The sequence below is a fragment of the Eumetopias jubatus genome, unplaced genomic scaffold, assembly GCF_037043125.1.
Source record: "Eumetopias jubatus isolate StellerSeaLion01/CBP00866 unplaced genomic scaffold, mEumJub1_p1.0 scaffold_14, whole genome shotgun sequence".
NCBI classification, from domain to species: domain Eukaryota; kingdom Metazoa; phylum Chordata; class Mammalia; order Carnivora; family Otariidae; genus Eumetopias; species Eumetopias jubatus.
The window spans coordinates 76,221,083-76,234,370 of NW_028274820.1; the positions used below are offsets into that span (position 1 = coordinate 76,221,083).

Consider the following 13,288-nt stretch of genomic DNA (forward strand, 5'->3'; position numbering starts at 1 on the left):
TTTAGAACACTGCGAACAATTATTTTATTAAGAAGTAATTTCTAATGTATTCATAAATCTTCATAAAACCCAAATACAGGATACCGAACTATTAGAGTGTAAAGTGGGTGTAATAAAGCAATAATGCTATTCTAGTTCTACAATATGTTTTTGCCTTCTTTTGTAAACAGGACTTCTTACAAAAGCAAGAGTATAAGACGTTGGAATATAACTTAACCACTACAGAAGTAGTGATGGAGAATGTAACAGCCTTCTGGAAGGAGGTCAGAATTTTTTGATTGTTTGCTCTAAATACTTCAGCATTTTCTCCTTTGCGAATCCGGTTTTCACCCTGATAGACAAGAAAGTTAGAATGATAATTGAACTGGTAGCGCTGAGAGGGGAGCCGTTGCACTTACTGGATCAATTAAGATTAGGAAGTAATGCAAACCTCGGAGGTTCTGGAGCCTGGTAAGAGTAGGGCTTGAATTTTGGCTCCGCCATTTATTCTGTGCGTAATCTAGATCGAACTACTTGTGGAGCCTTTGGTTCTCCATCTGTAAAATGAAATATTAATATTTCCCTTGCAACCAGTGCCTGGTTTCTTGCAAGTTTGTTGTGAAGTGTGAAGCGCTCAGCAGAGTACCATGCACATAATAGTTCCTCAAGAAATGCTCCTTTCTCTGATCTCAAGTTCCAGTCCAATGTGTTTGCATACACCGGTCAACGTGAAGATGTAGGAGAGATACATCCCTGTGTTGTTTTCTATTTTTACTTATATCCATTCGCTATTAAAAATTCTCTCGTATATCTCAAAGTCAGGAAAATATTATCAAGGATGTTCAGCCTCTCAAGAAGCAATATTTGATGATTGAGAACACCTATTGATTTCCTCTTTCCTTACTGCTTATACCTGCTGAGTAAAGATAGGAGTTACCAAACCAGTGCCCTACTTCTACATTTTCCAAAATATCTGAAACTGGTTTTATCTATATAAGCAACTTGACGGTGAGGCCTTCATTTCACTTCATTTTTAAAGATACAGGTTAGAGAATAATTCTTTATCTGCCTAGCAAAATTGTTTGTGGGAAAATGTCAGGTCAGAAAGGGATCAGATTGATTTTACTTCTTTGTTTTTAGGAGTTTCAAAGGCCGTTCTAGGCATGAGGGAAAAATAAGAAGTTTAACATTTTCCCTCCTAATTTCAGATAAAATCATTTCTCTGCTCTGCTGCAAAAATCTTCCATTACCCTCTCCTTCCATCTAATGAAATAGGTAACATGCTCAAACCCTTCCTCTGTGCCAGGCCCTAGGATAAGCGCTCGATTCGTGTTGTCTCATTTAATTCACTTAACATTCCTGTGACCTAAGTAATTTACTGATAAGAAAGTGGATGCTAAGAAAAGTTAAGGGTTCTGGGTCAGCTCACACAACTGGTAGGGGCCAGAGCCAGAATTTGGGCCCGGAAGTCATAGTCTACAATCCGTTCACCCAACTGTTGCCTCCCATCTGGCTATATCTTCATCCTCCAGTCTTTGACTATCACCTGCCAAATTCTGGACACTTCTTGATCACATTTGCTCAGGATAGTGGTGCTTGTTTGGAAATGTTACACTCTGAAATCTCTTCTCAGCCCAGAATTTCCTAACCGTCCAGCTCTGTCTGTCTCTAAATCCCACCTTTACTGTAGTCTTTCAGGTTCAAGGTTTCTAGTCTCTTCAGTGCTCCCTTTGGACCCTGCCTGGTACAATCCCTGCTTATTCCAAGACCAGTCATTTCAGTTCTTCTCCTACAACTCTCTCAATTCCCATTTCCTTCCGCTGGTTCCTTTCCTGCAAAACGTTACTTTATGGACCTTGGTGAGGTAGGTGCTATCTAGGAAAATCATAAAATCATTTGTAAGCTTTACACTGTTCTTGTTTCAACCTCAGTAGGGCCTGTAAACCTTCCTGGGACATCTTTTCATTTGTCTTAATTAATTTTCTTTACCATTTCCCCAGAGGCTATTCCAGATTTTTACCACTTTCCCAAAAGCCCCAACTTCTCTCAGGATCTGCACGGCCTTGCCTTCTCCAAAACAGAAGAAAAGAGAAGCCATTATCATGTATGAATGCTTCCAACTTCCCTGGTCACCCTTGGAATTATGTATTCCTCCTTCCTTCATGTCTAAGAGAAAGATAGATGTTTCCCCCTGCCCTTGACTGAGCTATTACTACCTCACTTCATCTTAGAACAGGGGGCCAGCAGTCCTCTCTCTAAGAGCTTCAACATCTCCTTTCAACTGACTCCTTTTCCCATTCAAATGTTTTCCAGTTAAAAAAAAAGTCTTCCCTTGCTTTTGTCCACCCACCTTCATCCTCCAAACCTTATTCCTCTCCGTCCCTTTGTTGTCACGCCTGTTGTTATTTCCTCATCTTTCATGGGCTGCTCCCTACCGCAGTCTGGATTCTGCCCTCGCTGACACATCAAAACGGTTCCTTTCTTCTTGAATTGATCACTTAGCTTTAGTGCAACCACTGTTTCCATATTATTTTATCCTCAGACCATGACTTCTACCTCTTCCCTGCCTGCTGCTTCCATGGTGATGGGCATGGGGTCCCCGTTTAGGCTTTCTTCTAGCATTTCATGCCCCCTGTGGGTGACCCCAAGCTCAGGGCAAACTGAGATCAATGTACTTATGAGTCTCAAATGCAAATTTCTGGCCCCAGTTTCTTTCCTGAACTTCTCTTATGCATTTCTAAAGTTCCTGCATGCTCCTCAAGCACTTCACATTCATCACTCGCCAAGCTTCACACACCCTCCCCTCCCAGTGTATTTGCTATTTCCTTTGTTGGCATCAACAGCCACCCAGTTACCCAAGGGGCAAGTCCCTGGTGAATTATATATGATTCTGCCCTCAATCCAAGACTGGGAGTGGGTAAAATCACTACTTACTTCTTAGGAAACTGAAAACTTAGTTTAAGCAACTAGCACAAAGTTAGACAACAAATTAGGGAAGAGCTAAAGGGTCAACCTAAGTTTCTCTGACTCCAAAACGCTTTACCACTCACCATACTGCTCTTTATTTAAACAAAACAAAACAAAAAAGAGTGACTGCTGCTTTATGGTATATTGCTTTCAAATACATGATCTCATTTAATACCCTCAACAACACCAGAGACTGAAGTTCAGAATGTTAACAATGACTTGTCAACCATTAGCCAGCTAGTTGAGATGTCACAAGAATGGGGTAAAGACAAAGGATATCATAACCATTTCATGCACAACTACAGGGGACATGTAAACATGGAAAATGTTCAATCTTATTAGGGAGCAAATAAATAAAAATAAGATCAATAGTGAGATTCCATTTTCACCTATAAAACTACAAAAAGAAGTTAAAACAAATCCAAAACCAAAAATCAGTGTCCATAAGGGTTCTTGAAAACAAGCACTCTCATATAATTATTGATGGTAGAAAATTTAGAACTACTATTGACAAGACTTGGAATTTCATATGTCTTTTGCTCTGGAAACTCCACTTGTGGGAATTTTTACAAAAAAAAATGTGCTTCCCAGTTTATAGCAAAGTACATGCAAATAGTTTATCCATACTTTTGGATACTACCTTACAACTAAAAATTATATTAAAATAATATTTAATGGTATATGAAAATATTGATGATTTATTATAAGTAATAAAAAGTGAGTCACCACCTTATTTTTTCTTAATTTTGTAAAATATGTATATATATATTATTGAAATATAGTTGACCTATTACATTAGTTTCAGGTATACAACATAGTGATTCAACAGTTATATACATTACAAAATTCTCACCATGATAAGTGTAGAAACCATCTGTCACCATACAGAGTTTTTATAATAATATTGACTATATTCTTTATGCTGTACCTTTCATTCCTGGTTATATGTATATATTTATATACAAAATCGTATATATCTATATTTATATGTAAGAAAGTGGAGGGATTTCTTTTTTTTAAAGATTATTTATTTATTTATTTGAGAGAGACAGAGAGAGTGACCAAGAACACAAGAAGGGGGGAGGGGCAGAGGAAGAGGGAGAAGAAGATTCCCCGCTGAGCAGGGAGCCTGATGTGGGCTCGATCCCAGGACCTGGGGATCATGGCCTGAGCTGAAGGCAGACGCTTAACCGACTGAGCCAGGCAGGTGCCCCAAGAAAGTGGAGGGATTTCAGTTGAAATGTTATGTATGATTTCTTCTCAGTAGTAGTACTACAAGTGATTTCTATTTGTTTTGCTCTTCTGTATTCTCCAAATTCCTTGAAATAAGTGTCTTCTATAATCAGAAATAAAGATTATTAGCCACAACAGCCTTCCATTGGTCCACATGCTTATCGGTTAAAAGTCCCACTTCCAAGCATGGCACAACAAGTCCTTCAACAGCCTGCAAGGACACCTTTTGTCATTTTGCCACATACATCTGACCTGGCCACTCACCACTGCTGAGACATACTGTTTTTTTAAGCCTAAACCGTCGTACATGCAGATCTGCCTTCCCGGAGCACCTGTACCATTTCTTGGTCTTGGAAGTCCCACTTCTATCCCTCCTCAGGTCATTGCTTGGTCAAGTTCCAGGCTGAGTTGCTTGCCCTCTGTAATGTACTCCCATAAGATTTGGTGTGATTTTTCAGTTCTAGCACTAAGCATGTTTCAGCAGTAATATATATTCATGTTATTCTCCCGTGTGGGATTTTTGAAGTGGTCTTTAATATAGAGCTGATGCTCAATAACTAGTTGTGAAATAAATAAATAAATAAGTAAGTAAGTAAGTAAATAAATAAATAAATAAGGGCGGGGTGCCTGGGTGGTTCCGTCGGTTGAGGGTTGAGTGTCCAACTCTTGGTTTTGGCTCAGGTCATGATTACAGGGTCCTGAGATTGAGCCCGGGTCAGGCTCTGTGTCAGTGGGAGTCTGCTTGAGATTCTCTCCCTCTCCCTCTGCCCCTTCCTCTGCTCACACTCTCTGTCTCTAAAATAAATAAAGAAATCTTTTATAAAAACAAGTGAATAAGGGAATAACAAATGCCTTTGTCCCATTTTATAAAGTCTTTTTATTGTCTGCTTCTTAAAAACTTTGCTTTTAGTTGTTTGATGGCTAAGGGGGACGTTAGCCATCCATATCATGAGAAGTCAAAGCAGTGGTCTTCAAACTTAATTGCTTATGTATGATCTAAAAGAATTTTGAAAAACTATGACACATAATCTCTGACACACTGTGAAGTTGACGTAAATTTTTGTGTAGTTTTAAGTGGTGGCAAGAGGTGTAATTCCTGTTTATTGTATATTGTCTAAGTATGTTAAATGGATTTTTGTGAAAACCTTGGCATTATAGTTTGAGTGCGTTCAGTTTATGGAAGATAAATGAATTTACGAAGTCAGTTCTCATTGTCAAGCCGTTCAGCTTGCTTTCTGTCAAGAGAAAGTATAGCAACCTTAAAATTAATAAGATAATTAATGTGTACCAACAAAATTTATTAAATTATTAAAAATTAAGTTATCAAATAATTAATTAAAATACCTTATCCTGCCACTAATTTCTGTAATCTTATTCTAAGCTAGGTAAGACCCATAGATTGCCTGCAGGTGAAATGAGATGTTACCTCCTTCAGTATTCCTGGCTTTGCTTTCTTTCACAAGAAAGAAAATTATTCTTCTGTGGTCCCCTTGTGTGTGTCCTAGAGGTTTTTACACTCCAGGAAGGACAGCACAGTAAGACTTAGGACTGGTGACAGGCTCCTCTTCTTTGTCAAGTGAGGCAAGTTCGATTGTGAGCCAGGAAGTGGGAAAGAAGAAATGACAAACAGCAAGCATATCTCAGGCAGATTGATTTTAGGAAGGAGTGTATTTGGAGGTTGAGAACGTGGGAATAGATTCCCTCAAGACTGTATGCACGAGCTTCCTCCCAATCAGTCACTGGGGCTGGTTACTCTGGCATGAAGACCCCACTACCCTAAAGCTTCCCATGGGGCAATAGAGAAGCAGGGAACTTTCTTTTTCTTTCTTTCTTTCTTTCTTTTTTTTAAAGATTATTTATTTATTAGAGAGAGAAAGACAGGAGAGAGGGAACAGAAGCAAGGGGAGTGGGAGAGGAAGAAGCAGGCTTCCTGCTGAGCAGAGAGCCCGATGTGGGGCTCAATCCCAAGATCGTGACCCGAGCCGAAGGCAGATGATTAACGACTGAGCCACCCAGGCACCCCAGCAGGGAACTTTCAAAAGGGAATTCCTTCCTCCCAGCTATTCTCATATAAGGGAATTCATCTGAATTATCTGGGAATCTCATCACATTTATACTTAAGAACTACTTAAGTGCTTTAGGCTTCTTAGAGGATGGTGCCAGTGGCGTGTTAGAAGAGAGGTTCAGGTTGGGTTGTAATTTCACTCTGGCCAACTTTAGTCATTTCACCTCTGAGTCACAAAGTCTACCACTTTGAAAGAGATTGTAAAATCTACCTCCAATGTTATTATTGTCCTGGGGATTCGATAATATTTATTTGCTTAGCCTATAGAAGAAGGTACATGTTTTCTTCAATATTAAATTAAGTTTAATTTAATTAAATGGTGAGTGACAATCTAGGATATTGAAATTATGTTTCCATTAAATGCTTTATTAAAATTTTCAGTGTTTTGTATCATGTACTCTAGAACTCATATATTATATAATTACATGCTATAAAGTATGGATCAGGTGGGGCGCCTGGGTAGCTCAGTCATTAAGCGTCTGCCTACGGCTCAGGTCATGATCCCGGGGTCCTGCAATCGAGCCCCGCATCGGGCCCCTTGCTCCGCGGAGAGCCTGCTTCTCCCTCTCCCTCTGTCTGCTGCTCTGCCTGCTTGTACTCTCTCTCTCTCTGTCAGTAAATAAATAAAATCTTAAAAAAAAAATAAAGAATGGATCAGATGCCATGTGCTTTTCATATACATAAAAGAAATATCTATTGAAAATACCTGAAAAACCTACCTTTGTATTTTCTATATTTTTGTTTTTCAGGGATTTGGGGAATTACTCGAGAAAGCAAAACAAAACAGTAACGACAGAAAAATTTCCAATGGTGATAACAGCCTCTTCTTCAGCAACTTCTCACTTCTTGGTGCTCCTGTCCTGAAAGACATCAGTTTCAATATAGAAAGAGGACAGTTGTTGGCAGTTGCTGGATCTACTGGGGCAGGCAAGGTAATGTCTTCTCTTCCTCACTGTCGAGAACTTAATTTGGCGTGCATTTCTTTCTTTTCCTAGTTTGTCTGTAGTGTAAGAGGGTATGTTGGAGAAATTCTTACATCGGGAGTAGGAGAACACCTGTATATAGTGTCCCTTATGTAAATTATTCCACTGATAATATTCTCTAGTCTTTTTTTTTTCTTCATATTACTTCAGTGACGTTTTCTTCTGCATCTTTATGTGGTACATGGCACACAACACAGTGTCTTTCCCCCTGCCCCCATGCATGTGCTGATTTTTACATTTATTAAATTTTTTTCTTCTTTTCTTTTTTTAAATTGGAGCATAGTTGACACCCAATGTTACCTTAATTTCAGGCGTACAATATAACAATTGAACACTTCTATACATTACACTATGCTCACAAATGTAGCTACCGTCTGTCACGATACAACGCTATTACAATACCATTGGATATATTCCCTTTGCTGTACCTTTCATCCATGTGACTTATTCATTCCATAACCGGAAGCCTGTATCTCTCACACCCCTTTACTCATTTTGCCCATCCCCCCACACCTCTCCCCTCTGGCAAACATCAGATTGTTTTCTGTATTTATGGGTCTTTTTTTGCTTTTTGTTTGTTTATTCTCTCCTTTTGTTTTTTAGATTTCACATATAAGTCAACAAAGTGTCTTATACATGGTCGACATTCAGTAACTTTATCGAATAAATGAACCATTCATTTTTACCAATCTTTGGCATAGACATTTTTTTTCAGAGCTAGTCCAGGGAAATCATGGTGTAGTTTTAACCTCAGAACCACACAGGCAGAAGGTCCCTATTTTGTTGATTCAGGATTTTAGAGAATGGACTCAGACTTGCTTAGGATTTATTATGAGGAAAAATTACTGAGTGGAATAAATTTTTGAAAGAAATACATAGGAATGTTAATTTATTCAATGCTGGTCCGTTTCCTACTCCCTACCCCCACCCCAACTTATTATAAGCCAAGAATATTTAGAGATACGTCTGACAAAAATTTACATGTTAAAAAGCAAAAACAGCTAAAGAGTTGAACTCAAGGATGAAAGGGAAGGAAGGAAGGAAGGAAGAAAAGATGGGGCACTGCTACTGTAAGATAAAAATGTAAATAAAAGTAGAAATTAAGAAACATTTCTGAAAGACATTCATTAATATATAGAAAGAACCATATTTTTGAAGAATTTAATTTGAAACTTGGGAAACAAAATGCTGCAGAATATGTCTAGTCATTGAATTTGGTGTCCGCAATGCTAGTAATACAGTTTGCTTATTTCTCTTTCCAGTTCTGTTTTTCTACATGTGAAACAGGCTTTTTAAACAAAGTAGCTGTACTTGTGTATTCTCTTCTTAGAACTTGTTCCTCCTTTTAAGTATCATTTTTTCCTTCTATTTCTTATATAATATTAGTAGCAATTTTCACTATTAAAATAAAAAGATAACCATAGGAGGAGTTGTTCATCAGCAAATTATAGATGGTCTAAACAAGAAAGTTTGCTAGTGGGAGGTAATTATGTTTCATATAATTTTTAAAATTGTGTTTATATGTTTAAAGTTACTTCTTTGAAAGGTGTACAAAAATAGCTTTGGATTCACCAATTACAAGACTTACCAGCAATTAAATTTCAGGCAATTCTATTAAGAATTGATGAGCAGGGTACCTGGGTGGCTGAGTTGGTTGAGTGACTGCCTTCGGCTCAGGTCATGATCCTGGAGTCCCGGGATAGAGTCCCACATCAGACTCCCTGCTCAGCGGGGAGTCTGCTTCTCCCTCTGACCCTTAAAAAAAAAAGAAGCAACTCCTCATCCATTAAATTTAAAAAAAAAAAAAAGAATTGATGAGCAGATAATTGCTGGCTGGAGTTGCAGTTGCATCTTCTGGAAAGTAGCTCTGAAGACCGAGTCAGAGGAAGGCAGTGGTTCCTTAGGGTCAATCAAACTCTTCTGAGGGCTTGGCAGCTCAATCCAGGAGGGAGCCTTTTCACAGTATTAGGAATGGGGTGTTTTATAATCGACTGGACCGAAGATCTAGCTAACATATAAAGTTGAATAGTTGCAGATATTAACATTTGAAGACAAGTCCTATCACAAGACAACCAAATAATTCTTTTACTTGTATGACTTAGCCTGGTATACTTGCAGAGATTTTATAGCATAAAGATATTCATCACAACATTGTTACCATATCCAAAAACTGGAGTGGCCCCTAAATGTCTATATTAGGGAATTGGTTAGATAAATACTGGTGTATAGAATGGCATGTTATTCAGTCAGTAAAAAGGATGTTAAAAATGACCGTGAAGGATATGTATGATATGCTGTTAAGAAAGAGCAAGTTACAAAATGTCACATCCATAATGACTTGTGTTTTATAAAAGCATGTATATATGTATACGTGTGTCTGGAAGGACATTTATGGATCAAGTTGCTATCTCTGAGATTTTGGGTGTATTTTGTATCTCTAGATTTTCCAAAGTTACAACAATTTATATATATATATTAACATATGTTATTTTCTTAAAACACTAAGGTCAGGTTTAATTTTATCCCTCTTTCCTGTTATAATTGTTTAGACTGTAAGGGACCCTTGTCTTTATTCTGTATTCCGAGGACTATCCTAGTGCCTGACACACATTTATTTCATTGAACATCTTTGAGAAAACAGATTCTTTTGTTCTAATCTACATTGTCTTTCATTTATGAAACTTCTGTGAATTATTTTAATTAAGCAAAATCGGTTTAAGAGTCTGCACCACTGGGTACCCTTGACTGAAGGCTGGCTTGTGGCATCTCCCCCAGGGCGGGGCGGGGGGGATTTTCATTTCTTCCGTTGTCTGCACCACAGCTGAAGGAGTTCTGTGGCCTTGCTGACAACCCCTGACACCACATAGTTTCTGTCATCCCTCCTGGCCTTTCCCTGGTACTAGATTTTAGCGTGGTTTTATAGTAACTGAGCAAAAGATGTGTAGAATAGCTATCAGTGCCTACTTTTGTTTACATTTAAAATAAAATACAAATATCTGTGAAGTTTTATTAACATTTTGGTGTGTGTGTATATATATACATATATATGTTCAGTGATGGTTTCACTTAATGTCCTATCTCTCAAAATACCAAAATATTGATAAGTAATTTTTATATATTTTATATATAATTATTTTTATATTTGTATTATATTAATAAGTATTAACATCAACATTAATATTAATATGTATATAGTATCAATATTATATAGATTTAACATGGATAGGCAGATCTTTTCCATTGTTTGGGTTTATAAAGCTGTACTATATTAAAATATTGCTTCTAAAATATTTAAAAAATAAATATTGCTTCTAGCTTTAATTTTTATACAAAAGGATTTTACACAGAAATAAAATATTTTAGATTTTTTCCTTCATATAACAAAAATTATAAAATATACTGAAATCAATATCACGAAGATGTCTGTTACCAAATCCTGCCTTCTCCCTAATATATTTTAGCTGATATTATTATTTATTATAATTTAACTGACAATTAAAAACTCTAGAAAATTAAAATATATAAAAACTGGAGAAATTTCCCTTTCACTCTGTCTCTGCTCTATTTTCCACTTTCGACCATTCTGTCCCCCAGCCCAGGTAGCCACTCTTAATTTTTTGAATATATATATATATTTTGTATTGAATATATATATTTTGTATATATATTTTTGAATATATATATATTGAATATATATATATTTTGAATATATATATATATATATAACTGCATAGTGTTCTACTGTACAGGTGGATGTTGTATAATGTAATGAGTCATCAATTGATTGATATTTGGGTTGTTTCCAGTGTTTTGCTAACACAAAAATTACACTGTAAATATTCTTGCACACATGCCATTTAGCACATCTGCAAGTGTATCAGTAGGATAGCTTCCTAGAAGTGGTAAAGCATTTGTGTATTCATTGAGCTTCTGTCCCTGAAGATTGCACTAACCTATGTGTGTACCATATGATCTATATAAAAGTGTGGATTTCTCCATAGCATCACCAGCAGATGATGTTATCTAATTTTTAAATTTTTTCCAGTCTTATTCTAGAAGGAAGTGGCATATCCATGTATTTTTGTGTTTCTCTTATTATGAATAAACTACAATATCTTTTCATATGTTTAAAGGCTTCCTCTACTTTCATTTTTGGTGAAATAACTGTTCACATACTTGGTACATTTTTTAATGGGTTTGCTTTCTTTTTCCTTTTGATTTTAGAATCACTTCTTTAGAGAAATTATTCTTTTGTGTGTTCTAAGTTGCAAATATTTACTTCAGTTTTGCACTTTTTTTCTTTTGTTTTCTATGCACAAGTTTTTTTTTTTAATGTGGTTTAATTTATCTTTTATTTTATGACTTCTGGATTTTGAGATATAGAAAGGCTTTCTTAACTCCACAGTTGTTTTCTTTTTCCCCTTTAGGCATCCCCCAGTGTTTTCTTTAAGGATTTTAAGGTCCTGTTTTTGTACTTTTTCTTTGACCTATTTGGAATTCGTCATAAATATAGTATGAGGTGTGGACACAATTTTTTTGTTTGCCCTCCGGATGGCGTTCCAGCGTCCGACACCATTTATTGAATAATCCATCTTTCCCCACTGATATTAGATGCCACCTTTATTGAATATGGTTCTGGTTTATAGTTTTATTTCTGTTCCATTGGCTTGTGTCTTTTATTTTTTTTATTTTATTATGTTATGTTAATCATCATACATTACATCACTAGTTTTTTTTTTTTGTAGTGTTCCATGATTCATTGTTTGTGTATAACACCCAGTGCTCCATGCCGTACGTGCCCTCTTTCATACCCATCACCAGGCTAACCCATCCCCCCACACCCCTCCCCTCTAGAACCCTCAGTTTGTTTCTCAGAGTCCATAGTCTCTCAGGGTTTGTCTCCCCCATTGGCTTGTTTCTTATATAACAGTAATTCATTTTTAAAGTTATTGAGCCCTTATAATTTAATATAGTGTGTCATATTATTAAATTATATCATTTAACAAATTTATTGAGTCGCTACTTTGTGCCAAGTATTATTCTGGGCCCTAAAGATATAGTAGTGAATAAAACCTACAACATATTCTCATCCCCATCCAAGGAGCTCACAGTCTAGTGGGAGACAAACAAACAAAAAATGAGTATATGGGCTATCACCTGATGGGAAATGCTATAAAGATAAAGCAGAGAGAAGATTGGTGATGGGGTGCAATTTTAAGTAGGGGAGATAGAGAAGGCCACACTGAAAGGTAACATTCGAGCAGAGACTTGAAGGAGGTGAGGGCCAAGGTCATGTGGCTACCTGCAGAAGTCTTGTAGAGAGAGGGCGGAGCAAAGCCTCGAAAGGGAACTGGGCCCCTACCCTTCATGGAACAGCAAGGAGGTCAGTGGGGTTGGCACAGAGTCAGCCGTAGAGCGTAGAGCTGTCAGAGGAGTAATGCGGGCTAGACCATTACTTGGGCTCTTGCAAAAGAGCCTCAAGGCCCTTACAGAGGGGCTTGTAAAAAGTAAAGCTTTTCTTTCTGAGGAAATGAGAGGCCATCGGAAGGTTTTAAGCAGAAAAGTAACATGATTCGACTTATGTTTTGATGGGGCCACTTTGAAAATAGGTTGTAGAGAGACAAGGGCAGAAACAAGGGGATGAGTTAGGAGGCTATTGTGCTAACTGGGCAGGAGACGATGTTGGCTTAATCCAGGTAGTAGTGATGGAAGTAGTAGTCAGATTCAGGACGTGTTTCTAAGAAAGATACCACAGAATTAGATTGAAGGTGGCATATGAAAAAAATGGAAGAGTCGAGGATGAGTCCAAGAACTGAGTAACTGGAAGCTTGAAGGTACCATTACCTGAGAAGATTATAGGAGAAACTGGTTTGGGTGGAGCTAAATTTTAGAACATTAAGTTTATAATGCATATTCAGCATCCAAGTTGAGATGTTAATTGGATATACAGGTCTGGTTTCACTTGATCTTAACCAAAAGGCCAAGAAGCAATTATAGGTCTGATTTCAAAGAGTGGGGACTGGCAGTACAAAAACTTGAGGCCAGATGAGATTCCAAAGGA

General features: G+C 37.3%; 1 protein-coding gene across 1 annotated transcript in view; it reads left to right on the forward strand.

The window, feature by feature from the left end:
- CFTR (CF transmembrane conductance regulator) overlaps window positions 1-13,288 on the forward strand; it is a 140,779-nt gene that overhangs the window by 31,971 nt on the left and 95,520 nt on the right. The window contains exons 9-10 of the mRNA XM_028104872.1: window positions 171-263; window positions 6,994-7,176. Coding sequence (XP_027960673.1) covers window positions 171-263; window positions 6,994-7,176 — 276 coding nt within the window. The remainder of the gene's footprint in view (window positions 1-170; window positions 264-6,993; window positions 7,177-13,288) is intronic.